This window comes from Rhizopus delemar, genomic scaffold (assembly GCF_000149305.1).
Source record: "Rhizopus delemar RA 99-880 supercont3.2 genomic scaffold, whole genome shotgun sequence".
Taxonomy (NCBI): domain Eukaryota; kingdom Fungi; phylum Mucoromycota; class Mucoromycetes; order Mucorales; family Rhizopodaceae; genus Rhizopus; species Rhizopus delemar.
In genome coordinates, this window is record NW_027137828.1 from 598,113 (window position 1) to 618,991 (window position 20,879).

The following is a 20,879-nucleotide window of genomic DNA, read 5'->3' on the forward strand; positions in this document are numbered from 1 at the left end:
TCAAGTTTATAAGCTGTTGCAGAGTGTTTATCTGATACTTTGTTAACTAAAGTTTTATGCAAAAAAAAGTAGGCATTTTTTAAATATCCTCGTAAAATGCACAACTATATTCTCTTATTTTCTGACTAAAGCACTTTTGTTTATAACAATCAAGGACTCATTATCATGAATCTTGGTACGTTTTAAATTTCCTTATCTGAGAGAGAGATATACCCTTTATTTTCCATTTTGCACCTAGGGACGGATGTATTTAACATTAAGAAGTTCTTTTTTAAGACCAAAGAAGCAGGAAAAAAAAAAGTAATTTGCATGACTAGAGCGTATCTTATTGTAGTAACAATGAATAGCTTACATCAAAGGAATATTAGTGTGCAAATTGCCCTTATTGTTAAAATATGTATAAATGTTTCAAACGTTTACCCTAAAGTATACGGTCAAAATAAAGACGAGAGCGTCTTTAGATATATCAACCATACAAGAAAATAGACAAATTTAATGTTTTTTTTTTTTTTTTAAAAAAAAAAAAAAAAAATTAAAGAAAGTGCATGTAATGATTGTTGAAGAAGGAAAAAAATACGACAAACGAATATTTTTCAATTGACCATAGATAATATAAGAAGGGAGACTATGCAACAAAGTCATCAAAACGTGATATATAGATGTGAACCGCCTTCTTTGAAGTAGTGATACATGCACGCTCAAAACTGTGCCAGTGTAACATGCCATTTAGCTATGTTATACAAGCAAGCATCTGCTTAAAGTGAGAGTTTATCAGTGATGACAATAGCTGACTCCCTTTTTTATTAAAAAAAAAAGTAATATTAAAAATGCGTCAAAAATTGTTTCAGTCTTAGTAGAAATATCAATGAGTTCACTAAAGGCCTCTTGGAAAGATTCGATATTTAAAATGATTATTGCAGCAATTATATTTATACGCAACTTTACAAGAATCGATTTTTGTTAAAAAAAAAAACTGTATGAAGAGAAGTGCTTTTGTACAAAAGGCCATTGTTACAATACACTTTTTCTTCCTACTGTAAAATAAAACGAATAGATCACTTACTGCTATCAAGTATGATGAATAAATACAGTGAAACGGTTTTAAATTACTAATCGTATCGATTCAATCATAAGATCATTCAACTTTTTTGTATCAGTGTCTAATTGCTACTTGAACTTCAAAAAATCTCTTGGCAAAGCAAGCCACAATCCACATAAAGTATGGCTGAACTGTGTAACAGAAAGCATTGTAAATACAGGTCGAAAACATATGCATTTCAATCGTTTGGATTTGTTTATTCCATTTGAAAGCTCATGATACAGCCACTGAATTGGCTATTTTTTTTAAAAGGGCTCCATGTATACTATCAAATATCATTTTATAAATAAGTAAAAAAAGTTAGCCCACTATGTGTAACTATCAGTTTTTACCTGGAAAGAAAATTCAGAATGTCTTTATAAAGAGAATCAATAATTTTTCTGGAAAATCCATTTAAAGTAAAAACATTGCGTGTGCTCATTTTTAACGTCAGAAACAGGAAAAAAAAATAAACACACATAAAAAAAGTTAGAATCTCAAAGTTCCTGAGTTTTATCCTTTTTATAAATAGCCACAGTACAATTTGTTGGTCTTTTCTTCTTCTTTACTTTTCTTTGTAAATGATTATTGTATTGTTCATATTCAGTTTGTTGTTTTATTCAACTATAGAATGTAAAAACCTATCATGCCATTGCATCGCTTACAGGCAAAAAAATTAACCATTTTTTGAAGGCTACACAATAGATAATAAACGATTGCTTCGAGTGGACTCGATATCCAATGTTAAATTAGACATCGCACCACGCACAAATGATTTCTTTTCAAAACGAAACATATCACCAAACATGAATCATATTCCACAAGCGAGGGCATTAGAGCATGACGATTCTTTACGCCTTGTGGTAGAAGCCTTTAATACAACAATTCACCTGCATTTAGCGCCCAATCATGAATTGTTCCATCCAAATGCTGTATTTCACCAAGACGGTCAGTCTACTTTTCTCAAACCTTCAGATTTTCGTGTCTATCGGGGCTATGTAGTCGAGGGAATCTACTCTGAGCATTGGTGGATTTCTAATATAAAAAATATCGATGATATGAAACATCAGCCCGGTACGATTGGTTGGGCTAGAATCATCATTCGAAATGATATCAAGTAATGGGAAAATTCCTGTATTTATATTGATCGTGTCTTACCGGTTTCTTTTCTCTTAGGCGCACATCCAAACATCCGCTGTTTGAAGGAACTTTTAGCCTATATGGAGATATTCATCACATCAAATTGAAAGATACCTATCGACGCACCAAGCGGTCAGAAGATGCAGAAGTACAGGATGTACCCAATACACATATGATAATCTATCGTGACTCAGATAAGATTGTGATGAGCTCATCTGGTGAGAGCCATAATCAAGCTGGATGTGGATTTGATGGATTAAATCATCCACAAAATAATAGAATAGGTCAAAAAATAAATAATAATCCACTAGAATTGAATGAATTCTATGGTGTTCGACATACACGCCCCGCATTGAATCCATTCTCAAAGCGTGCTGTTCCTACCGGTTGTCCTACATCTCAAAGAGGTAAATGATGTCGACTTGTTTTAGAGTATCGCATTCTTTATTTACAAATATGCTCGTTTAACTTAGTTCTCTATATGGGCGTTGCAGCCGATTGTACGTATACAAGATTCTATAAATCAATAGATGCTGCGCGTATGCAGATTATCAATGACTGGAACTCTGTAAGCGCAGTTTATGCATCCTCATTTAATATTGGTATTGGGCTGATTAATATCACCATCATGGACTCTGCCTGTCCAAACACTACATCCAGTCTAACTGGCTGGAATCAGGCCTGTTCAACAACTTACTCAATCACGCAAAGATTAAGTGATTTCAGTAGGTGGAGAGGATCCATTGGTGATGATGGAGCAGGTTTATGGCACTTGATGACAAATTGCGCGTAAAAAATGAAAGCTGTTTTTCACATTGTGTATTAAAACAGTTTGAATTAGAACAGGCCAAGAAGTTGGTATCGCATGGTTATCCCAAGTTTGTACCACGGATGCCATATCAAGTCAAGGTGAATATACATCTGGCACAGGCGTTTCTTCTGTCAGTAAAGTCACCCATTCTTTTTACTATCCATGCCACATACAGCTTACCTTTTCTTTTTTCCTAGTTACTGACGAGTGGAAGGTGGTTGCACATGAAATTGGACACGGATTTGGTAAAGCAAATTAGAAGAGAGGGAAAATATTTCTTTTAGCTAACGCGCTAGACAATTTTAGGCGCTATTCACGACTGTAATTCACAAACATGTCCTTGCTCTGGCTCAAGTTGTCAATGCTGTCCTTACAGCTCAACTCAGTGTGATGCAGGCGGCAGATATTTCATGAATCCTGTAAGTAATGCATCTTCCTCAGAATTCAGTCCGTGTAGTATGACGACTATTTGTGAAAATGTACCCAACTACATGAGATGTCTAGAAAGTAAGTGTTTTATTTAATCATCACGTGTACTTAAGATTATCTCTTTTCTAGCGCCTGGCACGAGAAATACCACATCTTTAAATATGTGCGGCAATGGCATCAAAGAAGCCGGAGAAGACTGTGATCCAGGAGGACAGGAAAGTAGTTGCTGTGATGCAACCACATGTAAATTCAGATCGGGTGCTGTATGCGAGTAAGTTGAAATCATTGTTTGCGTTTTACTAAAGAGGAATGGCATATTAATTTGGTCTTTGATCTTAGTGATGTCAATGATCTCTGCTGTGATAGTTGCCAGTTCAGACCGGCCAATTACACTTGCAGGGCCGCTTTAACAGAATGTGATATTGCCGAAGTTTGCTCGGGTACATCTGGGGACTGTCCATCAGACTTGTACAAGGAGGACTCGACAAGTTGTGGTAATGGGCTTCAATGCGCCTCGGGACAGTGTACCTCTCGAGATAACCAATGTCTCTCTCGCGGAACGACATATAACATCACCAGAGCTTGTGGAGCCTATAGCGGATGCCAAGTTACCTGCCAAGATCCTAGAACTTCTCTCGCATGCATCACATTCCCTGGTTACTTTTCTGATGGCACATCTTGTGGTATAGGTGGTGTATGTAGATCTGGCAGATGTAGTACTGATAATGTCGGTAAGTAAAACGCATCATTCTCTATCATTTTCGCCTATTGATTTTTTTCAGCAAATAATGTGAGAAACTGGATTGATAATCATAAAGAGATTGTTATTCCCGTGGCTATTGTTGTTGGCTTATTGGTCTTGTTTTGCTTATTTCGATGCTGCTGTTACAGTCGTAACAAAGGATACAGTGGCCTTGGAAGTGCTTATGTGGTCACCCAACAACCTCCTCTTCCCCCACAGTATTCGACTCAGCCGCCTTATTATCCACCACCACCACCTCCTCCTCCTCCAGGAAACAGCCGACAGCCACATTATGAACCTCCACCTCCACCTCCTGGATGGATAGATCCAGCTTTATATAATGGAAGTAATCTGCAGTCGCCTTTACCTGCCTATTCGCAAAATGACACACGTCTACGCGATACGGACGAATTGAATAATACCAATGTGCACAATAGAGCAAGCACTAGCCCCACTATCAATCCCCAAATGCCTATTCCTACTAGTAACACACCCTCATCCCCCGGGCCAGTCAATGCCCACAATAATCAAATGAGAAGCAACAGGCCCTACAATGAGGGCGTTTTATAAACTTGTCTTTTGTATATTATCTTTCTTTGAATATAGTATATTTCTATATGTAGTATTTTGCTTTCTTGAAATAAAATGATGTATTATTGGAAAACTCAAGTTTAGGCTGAGAATGTTTCATGTGTACTAGTATAATAAAAAAAGAAAGAGCCTTCAGCCATCTGCATAAATGATACCCAGCCTTAGATATACAATGAAGTTAAACTGTAAGGATATGTAATAAGGCTGTCATGGTTTTAGCGAAACAAGGATTGATATTGGCTGCATATGGTCTAAGAAAGCTTTCCGCAAATGGAGGATAAAAATAATCATTCGTCCAAGAGCTATCTACGGTTGTCTTCACTTGAATGTGCTACATGACAAAGTAGATATTGTTCCATTGTAATATTTGAATAAATGCACAATGGTCATGAAAGCTTTGAGAAGGAGTTCATACTTTTCTAGCAGAGTTAACAATGGATATAAAAGAAAGAAAGCAAAATACATATATGAAGAGCAACTAACAGACTATTAAAATTAAAGTGTAAAGATAAGATAACTTTTATGATAAATAAGAATAGGTTCTCTTTAAATATTCTTTGTTAACAAAAAAGTACAAATAGAGTCTTGTTTGAATTATAAAAAATTTAAAGAAGGAGTAGAAGCTTTGGTGGCCTTGATACCACTATGATCGGATTGTTTCATATCAAATGAAAAAGAGTTGACCAAGGAGCCTTCATCTCCACTAAAACTAGTTTCGCTTAATGATTCATCTAAACAGACTACATCATCTTTTCTTGTTTCGGATACAGAAACCACAGGGAATGTTTGATTTAAAGCATCAAAGCCGAGTTTCGAGTTCCAAATAAGGTCAGCATTCGGTGATTTCGTAGGATTTCTCTCTAAGATTGGCTCCGAAGCATGTATGAATGTACAGCGTGTACCATAAGGACAGGTACCATCAAGATGATAATCACGACAAATTTCTGTTTTATAACGAGCATGCCTAGTGATTGTACGTATCTCTTGTTCGCCATGAGCATAGCGACATTTGCTACCATACCTATTTTTAAAAGTCTATATTCCTGCTTGTTAAAACAAAGATCTATTACCTGCAAACTCCTAATTCGATCCAATTCCTGCAGAGTTCTGTCTTGTATAAAGCGATATCCTTTGGTTTAAACTTTAAAGTCCTAGTAAAAATGGTAGGAATATTTTGATGTGATGGTTTATTTATATTCCAAATAGAAGAAGATGGTTGAAGAAAGGGTAAAGTCAAATTGTATTGTTGATAGATCATGATTTAATGTGAATTACAAAAATATATATAAAAAAGAAAAAAAGACAAAAAGAAAGGGAGAAAACTTTATATAAAACGGGGATATTATTATTCTCCATTCTGATATTTACTTGACATTGACTAATTAGGACCAGACATGGATCAATCCATCAGATCCAGCAGAGATCATATTTACATTTTCTGGGTGATAATCAATTGAAGTAGATACTCCCTGGTGTGCTTCGATAGTGTTCATAATATTTCCTTCTAATATGTCATAAATATATATCTTTCCATCTTCTGAACCAGTGATAGCATATTCATCTTTGTTTGATAAAATAGATTCAATTTTATACTCATTGTGTTTATGTCCTTTAAACCTAACCCATTCAATGTAAACAATGACACACAGCATAGTCAGCTATCACTTACTCATTTAATAATCTTCCACTGCTTTTATCCATCAACCTCATTGTACTATCTAATGAGCTCACCAAGATGCAGTTACCATCCTTTGATGACTTGGCAGAAGTGATTGGGGATCCAATGTAATCCTCTTTTAACTCGCCAGCCCTTAAATCATACGTTCTTAATTTCCCATCCGCACAACTAAACATGCTATAAGTATCATTGTAAGCTCATCTCGTATAACAATTACCCGGCTATTATGTCTGTATCACGAAGATGGACTGACATCACGCTATCCTTACAGTCTTCAATGACTTGAATAGGTTGAAAATTGGATGAACGAAGGTCCCATAATCTGATGGTTGCATCAAAAGAGGCGCTTATCAGTACTGTAGATTGATCATTAAAGCATACTGAATTCACTCTCTAACATTCATTAGCTATCAACTCAACCATCTCTCAACCTCTTCACCTACCTCCCAGTGAGCAGTATAACGTCTCAAGATTTCACCTGAAGTAACATCCCATAGTAGAACAGATCGATCGTTACTTCCACTGGCAATTTTGGCATTATCTGCTGATCTATAAAGAAAATGAGTATCTAGACTGTTTTTTAATGATATTATCATTACGCTGCTACGGCTAAAACATCACGACTATGCCCGGTATATGTATAAAGTAAGAGTTCACTTGAGGGATTCCATAATCGAACTGTTCGATCTCGTCCGGCTGAAATGCAATATTGTCCACTAGAGTTATAGCACACGTCATTCACTGTGCCTTTATGACCTTTTAATGTTGATTCCAATTTAGTTGGGTAAGGTGCCATTCTAAAGGTTAAGAAACTAACAGAAAATAAAAAAAATATAAATCTGGGATTTAAAAAATAGAGAGCTGTTTCAAAGGTCACTTAACAAAGGATCAGTAAACGTATGTCTTCCACTGGCTCCTTCCTCACCCTTTTACTGTATCGTAGTGAGCCATATCAATTATTTTTCAAGTAAAATAATCAAACATGCGTTAACATTTGGGCTTATACCTTACTGTTTCTATTATATTGCAAATTGGTTCTATTTATTATTACAGTCAATAGTTTCTAATTGTCATTCATTAAAAATTTAAATGAATGGATTACTCTAATTGCTGAGAATTAGTATGATAATCTATTGTATTGGTCATAATGTTTCAAGTGAAGAGCACGTATACAAAAAAAGTAAAGTTCGCCTTAGTATTTTAGAATGAAGTTTAGACCATCTTTTTTGTATATAGATCAAAAAATACACTTGGTTTTGTTTAATAATCAATATTTTTTATTAACTTTGCGAAGAGAAAATTCAAATTAAAAAGAAGTCTTTACTGAAAAGTCAAGACGAATTAAATAGAGAATTGGAGAATGAACCTAGGATGGTTTAAAGTTGATACTTTTTTGATTAGTTTATATTATTTCTTGTTTATTTATCACACAAGACTTCAATTAGTCTCTCTTTTTATTTTTCTTTATTTCTTTGCGTAGTCTACAAATGTACTAGTTATGTTACACATATTTAGCTGCTTTAAAGAAACAAATAGCAATTTTCACTAGTTTAGGAATGTGTAGAACCAAAAAAGATGAATTATGTCATCCGCTAACAAGTGACGCATGTTTGTTTATGTTTGAATGTAAATCCTCTCTTAAAAGCGATAACGGCCCTAGAGTGATAAAGTCAGTTGATATTCAAAGCGAATGGTGTCATTATTAAATCCCTTTTTGCCCCTGAATTTGTTCCAATGATCAAACAAGAGATCACAAGGCCAAGGGAGATAACACGATGGTCCAATGAGATTGCTGATTTCCAAAAATAGCGAAAACGGAATTTATTTTGTTGCCATGCAACAGCAACATAAAAAATCTGTTTATTCTTCTTTTTTTTCACTTTATGAAGTTTATAACATTTGCTGTAGTCTGTTTATGTACAAGTCAAGTCTTGGGTGGTATTTTGCCTTTTAATAACAGGATTCAATACCATCGTGGTTTATCACGTAGTTTTGGTCCTGAATTATCTCACCGGGAATATAAATCAGTTGAAATCAATCATCATTTGAATGCTAGGCAACAAATGAGTCCAGAAGAGATTGCTATTGAATTTGTAAAGGATCAGTTAACTTCAAGTGATTTTATTATTCAAAGCTCATACAAATCTGATTTAAATGGAGTGACTCATGTTTATTTACGTCAAAAAGTGAATGGACTCGAGGTGTTTAATGGTGATATCAACATTAATGTGAATCGGTTAGGACAAGTCATCTCTTTTGGAAATTCATTTTCAAAGGAAACAAAATTATCCAACAAATGGAATCCATTAGATCAATTTATCTTTGCTTTCAACAAACAAATTATTTCACCTACTGATGCCATCCTGTCTCTCATGTCCTTTGTCAACAAGGATCCTGTCTCCCCTGACTCACTTCAATTCATTCCACTTAATTCACTTGACCAAGATGTCATCATGTTTGATAATGTGCCTTTTGCTCAGTCACCTGTGGAAGTAAGACAAGGTTATATTCAATTAGAAAATGGCCAACTTGAACTCGTTTGGGATATTCAATATGAATTGGAAGATAATTGGTATAATAGTCATGTGAATGCTCATGATGGTAGTATCATTGGATTAATTGATTGGGTATCTTCTGCTTCTTATAACGTCATCCCATTTGGTTACAATGATCCTAATGATAGTCCAAGGCAACTCTTGAAGAACCCACATGATACCTGGGCAAGTCCATATGGTTGGCATACACAAGGTGTCCTTAATCAGGGTGGTAAGCAATTCAATGTGACCGTGGGTAACAATGCCTATACACATACAAACCCAGATGGAGGTAATGATTGGAAGAATAACTATCGACCAGTGGGTCATTCTACAGAGGATGAGATCGTGTTTGATTATGATGCCGACTTTGAGACTCAGGATCCAAAGGAATATGAAGATGCCGCAGTCACTAACTTATTCTATTGGTGTAACATGGCCCATGATTTCTTTCACAGATATGGCTTTGATGAAAAGGCTGGTAACTTTCAACAACTCAACTTGGATCGTGGTAGAAGTAAGGACGAAGGTGAAGGTGATGCGGTGATTGCGAATGCACAAGATGGTTCAGGTAGAAACAATGCAAATTTTGCTACTCCTCCTGATGGTAAACATGGAAAGATGAGAATGTATATCTGGGATCAAACTAAGCCGATGCGTGATGGCGACTTTGAAAGTGGTATTGTCGTTCATGAATATACTCACGGTGTATCCATTCGTCTCACAGGTGGTCCAATGAATTCAAATTGTCTTGGTTGGGGTGAAGCAGGTGGTATGGGTGAAGGCTGGGGTGATTTTATAGCTACAGTCATTCGAATGAAAGAAAGCGATACACGTCATTCTGAATTTGGTATGGGTAATTATGCTAATGGTGGTGAAGGTATTCGTAAATATAAATATTCGACTTCAATAAAGACCAATCCAAGTACCTACAAGATTATGGACAGATTTGATTATTGGGGTGTTCATGCAAAGGGTGAAGTATGGGCTGAGATGCTCTATGAAGTCTATTGGAATCTTGTAGATCGCTTAGGTTTCACGCCTGATTGGTTCCCTCCTGTACCTAACAACACATTCAAGTCTGCTATGAATCAAGATGAACTTCAAAAAGTACGTGACCACATCACCTCATATGGAAATACCTTGGCTGTTCAACTTGTCATGGACGGTCTCAAGTTACAACCCTGTAATCCAAACTTCATCTCTGCTCGTGACGCTATCTTGGAAGCTGAAAAACAATTAACAGACGGTCAATATCACTGTGACATCTATAAAGCATTCGCAAAGCGTGGTCTGGGTTATGGAGCCAAGCTGGAAAAGAGAGGTTGGCTTGATCAACGTGTTGAAAGTTATAAGGTTCCTTCTGTTTGTGAAGAATAAATCATTTTTTATTTTGCATATTTTATTATTAAATAATTTCCATCGCACTACTGTTGTTACCATTATTCGTTGTATGATTCGTAGTTGTTGAAGTAGAAGATATCATGTCTACAGTTGTAGCATAAGCAGGTAAACTGAAATAAGTACCTACGTCAGCAATCCTCGTAAGATCTGCAAGTAAAGTAACAATCTCTGAAGAAACATAGATGCTTTCAGGTAAATTAGGAGTTGAAGTAGGAAAGGACTACGGATAAATAAAAAGTCAGTTAGATCCTTTTCAACCATCATCTCATCCATATACCTTTTCATCTTTGAATGAAGAATGATATCTCAGAATAATGCCACAAAGTACAAATCGAACAATGAAATAATAAAGAAAATCATCCGTCATAAACCTCTTTATGCTCCTATCTACCGTGACATCTGCCAAAAGCAGCTGTCCAATTCTATTTTCCATCACAGACACTTTCTGTACACACTCATCCCACTTTTGCTGATCTAAGTTACCAATGTCAGAAACGGAGCAGAAACCAAGTAAGGGAGTGTGCAAGAATAAGGTGAACAAACTGCCTATTTCACTCTTGTCTTGTACGGATGAAGGGTATTCTTCAGGTGACATTAAGCACATCAGTGGCTGATCAAAAATATTGGGCATCGTTTTGAATCCAGTACTGTGATCGCTATCGATAATCAAGAACATCGGCTTCCTTGTGAAAGGAGCAAGGTCTGCAGGATGAAGACAGTGAACCGATGGAATTGACACTTCAGTGTGCTTTACTATCGTTGACATAGTGCCTCCTCCCCCTGCTGCTGATGCTGCTGTACCTGAAGGTATAGCAGATGTTGTGGATCCAGTAACTGTTGAAGGCCCTGCTGCCATTGTTACTGATGAAGGGGCTACAGAAGAAACACTAGTTATAGTTCCAGCTCCTGATCCTATTATTCCCGAATTGGCATTGTGCACACTTCCTGTTGTATTTGTAGCAGTTGCTGGTATATTATTGATTAAAGTGCCCGTGCCTGCTGTTATCGTATTTGCTGATCCTCCTCCAGGAGCTATATTGCTTACTGGAGTTGTTGTTGCCAAACCTTGAGGATGACTGGCCGCATTGGATGAATAATTGCGAGCGTCGACCTTATGACGCTGACTCGTCTTGACGCCTCCATCAAACCCTGGAGGCATCTGCTCTACATATCCGCAACCATCAGCAGACATATAAAGCAATAAAGCAGAGTGGTCGCTAGTGTCCTTAAAAGCAGCTGAGATATAGACAAGCAGTTGGCTTAGTGAAGGTCGGTGAAGCAGATATTTATGTGGGTTGGGTCTCTTTGTCTTGTCTGGTAAAAACACAGGCTCTCTTTCAAGCGATTGTAGCATACGGTACATGTCCAAAGTTAACTCAGAGAATTTGATTTGCTTTTGATAGCTTCCTACCAGGATGGCCTCTTGCAATCTCAATTTCTCGCCAGGTCTTTCCTCAATGGTGTGACTCAGGCGATGTTCTATTTTATCAGGTGTTTTGTCGAGATTGATCGGTATAAGTTTCTTTTCTGCTTCTGTAAAGGTGCTCACTTCTTCTAAAACCATTTGCCATTCTTTTGCGTCTGGAGGCTTAAAAGTCTTTACATATTCCTCTGTCAGAACTTCAAGTTCACTTATCAATTTCTGAACATTTCCATTTTTGTTGAGCAATAAACAAACTATTATAAACCGAGCATAAAACCTCATCTTTTTGATCATCAATGCAGAACTATTTATCATACAAACGGTGAGCATTTGTTTAAATTATTCCTATTCACACTTACTTTTTTCCTTCCAAAATATCTTTAAAATATTGCCGATCATGTATAGCTTCATAAAACACATAGGCTTCATGCAAATAAGTCGTCTCACTCGTCCTTAAGCTTATAGAATTATTATTTTTCTTTATAATTTTGAATGTATTTCACGTACTAGTAATGATAATAAAGTTGTCCAATTTTACTCGCGATTTCACCTACTTCCCAGCGTTTTAAACCATAATTGGCCTTATCTTCTAAGATATGCCGATGTGTTTGCTGAAACTTCCAAAGTTTTGTATACACTTCAAATGTTTTTTCAAAATACTAGAATATAAAATATATGTCTACTGAGCAAAAAGCATATACATATAATAAAAAGAGTTGTTTTTTTTTACTGGTCTCCACTGTCGATGACTTCCTGTTGGAGGTAAATCTCGTAATCCGCTAAATAAACTTTGACTTTTTTCCAGCAAATACTGAAACTCTTCAACAAGCTTTTGATTATGTATCGTTTGTTCTTCATTTTCTGAAACTAACGCAGCAGCCACCTCTCCTGCTGCATTCAATGTTGTGTTTGCACCACTGGGTGTTGTTGTTGAAGCTGTATTAGAAAATGTTGTCTGTAAAGAATCTATTGAGAAATCAGCATGCACACTTTAAGCAGTTAGTTTTTTTTAAAAAAAAATTGACCTATAGACTTCATTTTTGATAGTTCTGCTTGCGACATGGTTTCTGTTGGTCTTTTCTGTTGCTCCATGATTTACAGAAAAAAAAAAGAAGCGCGATTTTCTTTTAAAATTGTTTGCGTTCCTTTAAATGATTTTAATTTAAAGCACGCTTTCTTTACAGTAAAATATTTTGCTTGATATTTTTTCGAAACCGAAATACGACAAAGCTGATAAAAGACACTGGTATTTTTTTATCAAAGCTATAAGCATTTAACATATGAACACAAAAACTAAAATTGATCGCATTCAGGACAGTCTGCTTCAAGTAAGGGATGTTTATTTAAACACCGATTATCTCTCAAATGCTGCATTGATGAGGAGCATTTGTGTTAAGAATCAGAAATAATTCAAACAAGTTTACATTAAACTTGAGCTGAGATGTTTTTTAAAAGAAAATAAATAAATTTAATTTATCAGAGCATCATTTGATTCGAATTATTGAAAATGCACTGTTTGCAACTTGAATGTTTCTGTATCCAACTTTAAATAAGCAGCATTTTGTACTAAAGCATGCAAGATAAAAAACTACATTAACTTTTCTACAATATTGTTCAGTAAAATAGCAAGAAAAATAGGATTATAATAGAAATTTTCTTCTATAGCCATGTATTTCTTCTTTAGCTTATCAAAAATTAGGTATTTTCTATTTTTATTCAATACAACATCAAGCCTGTGTTCTATAAAATAATGAGACCAAGTCTTCCCAGATTGACAAATTATCTTACCGCGCATGCAACGTCATTATGGGTGGCTTAGTAGCATGTTTTTTATTTTATGGCGACAATAAACATTAGCTTTTTTTTTTTTTTTTTTTCTTTTTTCATAAAACTAGGCATTATGGACTCTTTTACCGATCAGGATCGAAAACGTAAAGCTGAGGAGGAAATAAATAATGACATTGTTTCCAAAAAGATTTTACTGGAGGAGAACGAAAAATATGGTATAAAAGACGAGGTGTTAACTAAAGAAGAGCCAGTAATTGAAAAGGAGGACAAGGCTGTACCTAAAGAAGAGTCATCAGTTATAAAACAAAACTCTCCTCCACCAGTAGATACGTTGATTCCTTTTGACCGTTTGATTGTTCTTCATGTAGAAGCGACGTGTGATGAAAATACAACTAATCCTGCAGCCGTTCAAGTTACCAAAGAAAATTCTGAAATAATTGGTAAAGTAAAAAAATATTTATCCGTACTTATTTATGTTGAATTCACCTGTTTTCTTTTGATTCAGAACTTGCTTTTGTTGTGCTTGATGCTCATAATTTAAAAGTATTGCACAAGAAGCAAATATATGTTAAACCAGAGCGTACGACACTTACGCCTTTTTGTACTGAAGTAACTGGTATTCAATGGAGCTCACTAGAAAATGCTGGTACTTTGAAAGGCGCTATCGATGAACTTGATCAATATATTCAACAAAACATTGAAGAGGAAAAAAAGAGTTTTTGCTTCGTGACACATGGTGGATGGGTGCTTCGTATTCAGTTACCTCGTGAAAGCCGTGATAAGAATATAGAATTACCCAATTATTTGGCTTATTGTCGAATGTTTGATTTAAAGCAGGAGATTCAGCGCTGGCAAGTACATCACCCCGAAGTCAGTTTTCGTTCTACTTCATTGCGAGACTTGTGCGATTTATTTAAACAGGAACGAGTTCGAGATCAAACAGTTGGTCTCAACGCATGCTTAACGACTATTAATATTATACGCTATTTAACCAGTTTTCGTCACCCAGATGTATTCGTACATCCTATTGATACCAATGCTGATTTAAGGCAGTTCAAAAAGGAAGAGTCTTTAGTGATTCACTTAGCAGGATTGCCTTATGAAGTAACACAAGGTGAATTAGAAGCTTGGTTTTCTTCAAATGGTCTTCGACCTACAACAATGTGGATGATACAACCAGGGGATCATTCAAAGCCGAGTATATCAGGATTTGTACTTTTCCAGACACATATGGATGCGATGAGAGCACTTTCTTTAAATGGACGTTGTTTAGGTGATCGACCAATTGAGGTATGTCCCAGTTCGTCGAGGGTAGTGGATGCTGCGGGTAATATGTTGGTCTCTTTTCCCTTACAAGCTAAAAGTAGACATTTACGACCGGGTGATTGGAATTGTTCCAACTGTGGATTCCATAACTTTGCCTCAAGGCGTTACTGTTTCAAATGTAATTTTGAAAATCCTTCTCCTTCACCTCAAGTTGGAACCTATGTTCCTCACTCATCTCCTTTTACTGTGGGTGACTGGATATGTGCCAACCAATCTTGTAGCTATCACAACTATGCCTCTCGTGTGCAGTGTAAGAAATGTGGAGCTTATAAGCCTGGAGGAAACAAAATCATAAATACGGCTAGAAATGGACAATACACACCTCATTATGGTGCACCTCCGCCTGCTACTGGCCCTCCTACTAGTGGGCCCAGTGGCTACGGTGGGTATACAGGTGGTCGACCTCATCATCATATCACATTTAGACCAGGAGACTGGTATTGCCCAAATCCAGCCTGCGGTTTCCAAAACTTTGCTTCTCGTCAAAGTTGCTTCCGATGCTATACACCTAATCCCAATCAACCACCACAAGCCCCACAGCATTATTGGAGATAAGAAAAACGATTGCTTTGTATAAAACCTTTCTGTAATAAAAAGCTGAATTGATTATAGAATCAAATAAAATGCAAAAAAAATACAATGGAAATCATACTTCATTATTTTTTTAGCTTATTATTCTATTTTTATTGCTTTTTGTAAGTGATCCAAAGCTTTATCAACAGATTTGCTATACAAGTTATCAATAGATCTTTTTTTTACAAAAACATTCGGGCTTACATTTGTCTTGCAAGTTCATGAAGTTGAGATAAGTCTTTGTCTAGTTCATCACAATGAGTGATCAACTCAAGTGATCTCTTCGTGCTCGTCTCAAGTTCTTGACACAAGTTCTTCAAGCTTAATTTATAAGCAAGTCCATGTTCAATAGTTGATGTCGACATCTATTTTGTATATTAGATGGAATGAAATCTGTAAAAAATTGATGTACTACTTGTTGCATTTGATCTTGAACTTTCAAGATGTGAGCTGTCAACTGTTGTGATAATGCTACTGACTTTGATTCGAGTGATTCAAAGTAGGCCAAGTCCATATTGGATTCCTGTGCCATGTTTTAGAAGTGTAAAAATCAGTGAAATAAATACCAATAATATCAATAATAAAAGGGAGAGAGAAAAATTATGACTAAAGTTTCTTCTCAACTTGACAAGGAATTGAAGAAGCAGAAAGCGAGACATAGATTATTGCCATTCACTGACTACAGCTAAAAAAATGGTTTGTCGTTTATTGCATTTTCTTTTGAGGTTGTTTACCATACTGTTCTTACAGTATGAATGCATAACGTCGTTTTGAAGTGCCGAAATATACTATCATTATAAAGCACCCCTTTTCACCAACATGCCTTATCAACAAAGTCAAACAAGCCATGGATGAAATAAATAAATTAAAATACAGACTTGTCATTGTCAACCAGCCTATAACTGTTATCCTTGAGCTACTTATTACAGTTCAATTTATAGAATTCTCTTATTCACATTTGGTTCAAGATGTCATTATTGGTTTACATCCTTCTTTTATGCACTTTGCTACTGATTCCTTTAAAAATTATATCAACCTTTTCATAATAAAGCTTACAAGGCAAAGTAGTATCACTCTAGTTTTTTTATTTTTTTTTTTTTTTTTATTTTTTTTGGCTATTAAGGCGCGCTCTAATATAGTCTACCCATGTTCATGAAGCTTCATACTGAATAAACTAAGACTTACAGCGAATGGATATTTAAAAGAATAACCAAGCATTATTGCGACCTCAGTAACAATAAATGTATAGAAAGTATACTGGGTAATATTAAGCGTTTAACAAAAATAAGAGTATATTTTTAATTCGACAGAGAGATCTATAGGCTCTATTTGCGTTATTAACTTAATAAATGTCACCAAGTGAACACTTTACAGCTTAACTGTCAATAGTTTTCGATTGTAGAAGCTTCGAGGAAATTTTATAGACTTACACTTTCATTGTCTTCTATTGCAAAGGAGGTCTTTCAATCATGAGATAGCCTTGAAAGACTCACTGTGAATTGAACGCAACAACCAGGATAATATATCCTTCATATTTTACTTGGAAGAAAATAAGAGCTTTGATAAGTGATATTAGTTTCTTTGGAAACTGACTATACATCAAATAAAGTGTCACGAGTCTGATTAGATAAGGTTGTTATTATAATCAGCAATGTTTGGTTATACCAGAAATGTGTTGATAATTTGGTAAAAGTAGAATATTAACATCTGAAATAGTACACCTTCACCATCCAAAAGTCATGCAAACGCCACAATGTATTTCATAAGTTACAGCTGCTCAAAAATAACAATAGACGAGATCCAGTACAGAAGCAACACGTAAAGCCCTACAGTTTGTTTATAAATTCAGCTTAAGCGACCATTCGGCTTCGTGTAGCCTAATATGCAGACCAGACAGTGCCCTATAAAAGTTCTTTTATTTTCTAAGTTTCTTCCGTGGATTTTTTCGTCCATCCAATCAACCAGAATAAGAAAAGGTGTTACGGAGAAGAAACATGACATAGTAAGGTATAAGGTATCAAAAGATAAATAGACCGCACAAGGTTGGAGATGGTATAGTTTACAAGTGTTTGTAATGCAACTAATAAGCAAATCGGTATGATACGTCATAAACTAAGACTTCTATGTTAGAATGTATGTAATATGATAATCCTAAGTCGTCAAAGTATAATAGGATGTTCAACCAGGAAAGCCGTGGATTGTTTAGGATCCAGAATTGACTGAAATATTAAGTTATAACGTAAAACCAACTTGGATATAGTAAATATTTTTCATGTGAGCCTTGACTTTATATCGCAAAGATTGTGGTCGTATTTGTATTATAGTGGTTGTTAAGTAGGAAGCTGAACAATTTGTATATGATTGAAATGGTTTGGAGACAAAAGACTTCCAAAAATAAAGTCATGACATTATATACAATGGTTAAGTAACTAAGCTAGGTTAAATATAAACTACCACTCAGAAGAAGAGAGATTATTCGATAACGTATACAAGATTGTTTAATTTGAATAACATGCATATAGAATAGCAGGCTAAGAGTGATTAGCTGATAGTGTAATAAGCAGAGAGAGAGAGAGAGAGAGAGAGAGCATGCCTTATCCATCCGTTTAACGGAACCCCAATTTTGCATTACGATTAGAAAGTAAGTTTGGATTGATCGAGAGGTAAACCCCCTCCCCAAAATTCTTTTATATAAAAAGCTTTCTTTATACATGCTTTGGAGCACACATAGTTTTTTGTATGCGATATTATATTAAAGACAAACATGTTTGTGTCGATGTAAAACAAAATAGTAAAAACAGTTGTACTTTTTGTATTTTACTACTGATCTGAGATAAAGGTCTCATACAACAAAACGGTCAGGAAGGTGAATATCGATTTAAAGTGGAAGATTGAGTGCAATTTTATCTTTTGTTTTCTCATAGCCTTGTTATACTACTCATGGGCACATATAATTTAGTGTTTCTCACTGGAAATAAAAAGGAAAAGTGAAAGTGTATATCGGTCAGATCATTCAATGCACCCCCTTTGTTATCACTCTAATCCATAGTATACTTTGTAGCTATATCTCTTGATTATATGTCATACCTTTATTGTTTATGATCTTTATTTTAAATGGCCTAAACAGAAATGCATTCAAGCTACCAATTACTCAAAGAATAAAAACTACATTCTTGTGGCATATTTCAAACACCCAAAAAATTAATAAAAGCAGAAAGATTGATCAATATCGTATTTCTAGCAAAAAATAATTTACACTTTATCACACCCAATAATGGTAGCAGATAAGCATCCAGATTCTTCTTCTACTTTTCTTTTAGTGGACGATACCTCTAATTATGATTGAATCAATTTGTAAATGGTCTTCATACAAAATCAGTTGATCTTCAAAGTAAAACAGTCATTTTAATACAAAAACATTTTTATACCCATTTCAATTTATACAGAAAGCCGTACTGTTTATATAAACTATAGACACTTTGTTCTTATTTTTTCTTTAGTATGAAAGCAATTCAATTTCGTTTTCTTTTTATTTCTATCAATTTGATACACTAAGCCCTGTCTATAGATCCAAATAAAAAGTTATAATATAGTTTATTATCTTTCATTAAATAAGTTAGAAAAAAGATTCAATGCTCCTTATTGGGTGCCATATAAGGATGATGTCGAGATATGGTGTATCTTTTGATGCTTTGCCTTCGAGAAGAATCAAACAAAGATGGGTCTTCGACGGAGATATCTGAATGTGGTCTTGCTGAAGTCATCCATTCTTCATATAAACCATCATTTTCCGGGAGAGGTGTCTGCCCTTTGGAAGAATAAGAATATGCTGAGCTTCCTTCATTGGGAAGTGTGGGAGGTGATCTATAACCCAGCTGAGATAACAGGTCATGGCTACCAGAAGAATTAGTATTTCGGGTATAACCTAAGGTGTTATGAGATTAACATATATGATGTCAGCTTTTATTTAGTATTTCTTTCTTTTTTCTTTTACTTGAAGTCGGTTGGTTCCAATGAAAGGGTGGCAACTGACTTTGTCGGTTATAATAAGGAGTCAATTTGTGATGATAATACAAAAAGACAGTAGGATCATCAGCGAATAAAGGATGTAAAAGATCGTGAATTTTGTATTGAATGGCTAATGATCTGGCTCTATCAAATGGTATCCTATTTTACAAGAATGTCTTACATTTAGCGTAGTAGCTATGTATTATTGCTATTATTTACCAAACACCCTTTAAATGCATCGCGCCTACTTTGATGACTACACGACCTTTTTCGTTTTTTAAAATGCCATCTCGTTTACCGCGAGTCATACCGGTCACATTGAGTAGCTTTGTACCGTTAATCATATCATTATCTAATCAAAGTAAGTAATAAATGTTATAAATAGCTCATTATATAAATATTACCTTGTCGCCTTGCTACGCATATACCATTTACGTCTACTTGATAACATACCGTCCCTTCATCTTCCCATAATGTCGTAGTCAATCTTGGTCTTGAAACTAATGGACGTTGTGGCTGTGTGTAAGGATAATAATGTGTGTTAGTGTTAAATTTAGCTTGATTGTGAGCTAAAAAAAGTATATTCTTGTGAATTAATACAACAGAAGGATCACTTTTTGGTTTTTTTCTTATTACTTATTGGATTATGTGACGAAGATCCAAAGTAGTTGCTAGTAGGTATGACATTAGGAGTTGTAGCTTTAGGTATTGATGATAATGTTGGTGGGGGAGAAAACATTATTTTATTTTGTTGAGGTAAATAGCCATTCATTGGCCTTGAATTATGCTCGCTGTTTGTATTGTTCATTTATAATTAAAAAAAATCAAAAAGAAAAAAAAAAAAGAGCAAGAAAAAGCAAGGAAGGAAAGTTATAATCAATCCTATTATTCATTCGAATTATTCTTTATTCACTATTTTATCTATGACATGCAAAATCATTTCTCTTCTGTTAATCTTTTAATAAAAACTACAGCTAGTTTTTATTCTTATTTATTTATACATCTATGTCAGTTCATTGGCTCTTAATTCTGTTACGCATTATGATGTATAAAAGAGTGTATGCATGTATAAGCTCATTTTCTTGTTTGATTCCGCGTGATGTCTTTCCGCTAATCTTAAGCGGCAAATATAATGATCGTATACTATCTGTTTGTCAGCATGAGCATTGTTTCTAAAGTCACAAAAATAAAGTAAAATATACACATCCTTGTTCTTTCATTAATATATTAAGCAAATAGCAACAAAAGATATATGAATGTAGCATTGAATAAAACAAGATGATGGTTATTAAAATTGATTACTTTTCAAGCTTTTTGCAAATATATTGGGATTGTTTTTTATTCATGCAAAATA

General features: G+C 35.1%; 7 protein-coding genes across 7 annotated transcripts; 3 read left to right on the plus strand and 4 right to left on the minus strand.

Moving 5' to 3' along the window:
• Positions 1–1,884: 1,884 nt before the first annotated feature.
• RO3G_02440 (uncharacterized protein) lies at positions 1,885–5,155 on the plus strand (the record flags this gene model as incomplete). Its single annotated transcript, XM_067657031.1, has 10 exons — positions 1,885–2,195; positions 2,294–2,625; positions 2,692–3,007; positions 3,060–3,163; positions 3,227–3,274; positions 3,336–3,536; positions 3,588–3,729; positions 3,825–4,189; positions 4,241–4,684; positions 4,995–5,155. The coding sequence occupies 10 exons, from the start codon at positions 1,885–1,887 to the stop codon at positions 5,153–5,155; spliced, it is 2,424 nt and encodes an 807-aa protein (XP_067513132.1).
• Positions 5,156–5,385: 230 nt separating this feature from the next.
• RO3G_02441 (uncharacterized protein) lies at positions 5,386–7,265 on the minus strand (the record flags this gene model as incomplete). Its single annotated transcript, XM_067657032.1, has 7 exons — positions 5,386–5,812; positions 5,862–5,932; positions 6,225–6,408; positions 6,461–6,637; positions 6,687–6,825; positions 6,909–7,018; positions 7,069–7,265. 7 exons carry the CDS (start codon positions 7,263–7,265, stop codon positions 5,386–5,388), a joined length of 1,305 nt encoding a protein of 434 aa, XP_067513133.1.
• Positions 7,266–8,532: 1,267 nt separating this feature from the next.
• On the plus strand, positions 8,533–10,383 carry RO3G_02442 (uncharacterized protein; the record flags this gene model as incomplete). The annotated part of the gene is made up of 1 exon (XM_067657033.1): positions 8,533–10,383. The coding sequence occupies one exon, from the start codon at positions 8,533–8,535 to the stop codon at positions 10,381–10,383; it is 1,851 nt and encodes a 616-aa protein (XP_067513134.1).
• A 608-nt stretch (positions 10,384–10,991) lies between these two features.
• Positions 10,992–12,112, minus strand: RO3G_02443 (uncharacterized protein; the record flags this gene model as incomplete). The annotated part of the gene is made up of 2 exons (XM_067657034.1): positions 10,992–11,017; positions 11,209–12,112. 2 exons carry the CDS (start codon positions 12,110–12,112, stop codon positions 10,992–10,994), a joined length of 930 nt encoding a protein of 309 aa, XP_067513135.1.
• A 1,618-nt stretch (positions 12,113–13,730) lies between these two features.
• RO3G_02444 (uncharacterized protein) lies at positions 13,731–15,499 on the plus strand (the record flags this gene model as incomplete). Its single annotated transcript, XM_067657035.1, has 2 exons — positions 13,731–14,058; positions 14,124–15,499. 2 exons carry the CDS (start codon positions 13,731–13,733, stop codon positions 15,497–15,499), a joined length of 1,704 nt encoding a protein of 567 aa, XP_067513136.1.
• A 117-nt stretch (positions 15,500–15,616) lies between these two features.
• On the minus strand, positions 15,617–16,049 carry RO3G_02445 (uncharacterized protein; the record flags this gene model as incomplete). Its single annotated transcript, XM_067657036.1, has 3 exons — positions 15,617–15,671; positions 15,722–15,882; positions 15,930–16,049. 3 exons carry the CDS (start codon positions 16,047–16,049, stop codon positions 15,617–15,619), a joined length of 336 nt encoding a protein of 111 aa, XP_067513137.1.
• A 3,097-nt stretch (positions 16,050–19,146) lies between these two features.
• On the minus strand, positions 19,147–20,264 carry RO3G_02446 (uncharacterized protein; the record flags this gene model as incomplete). The annotated part of the gene is made up of 5 exons (XM_067657037.1): positions 19,147–19,442; positions 19,512–19,684; positions 19,745–19,877; positions 19,930–20,094; positions 20,162–20,264. 5 exons carry the CDS (start codon positions 20,262–20,264, stop codon positions 19,147–19,149), a joined length of 870 nt encoding a protein of 289 aa, XP_067513138.1.
• Positions 20,265–20,879: the final 615 nt, after the last annotated feature.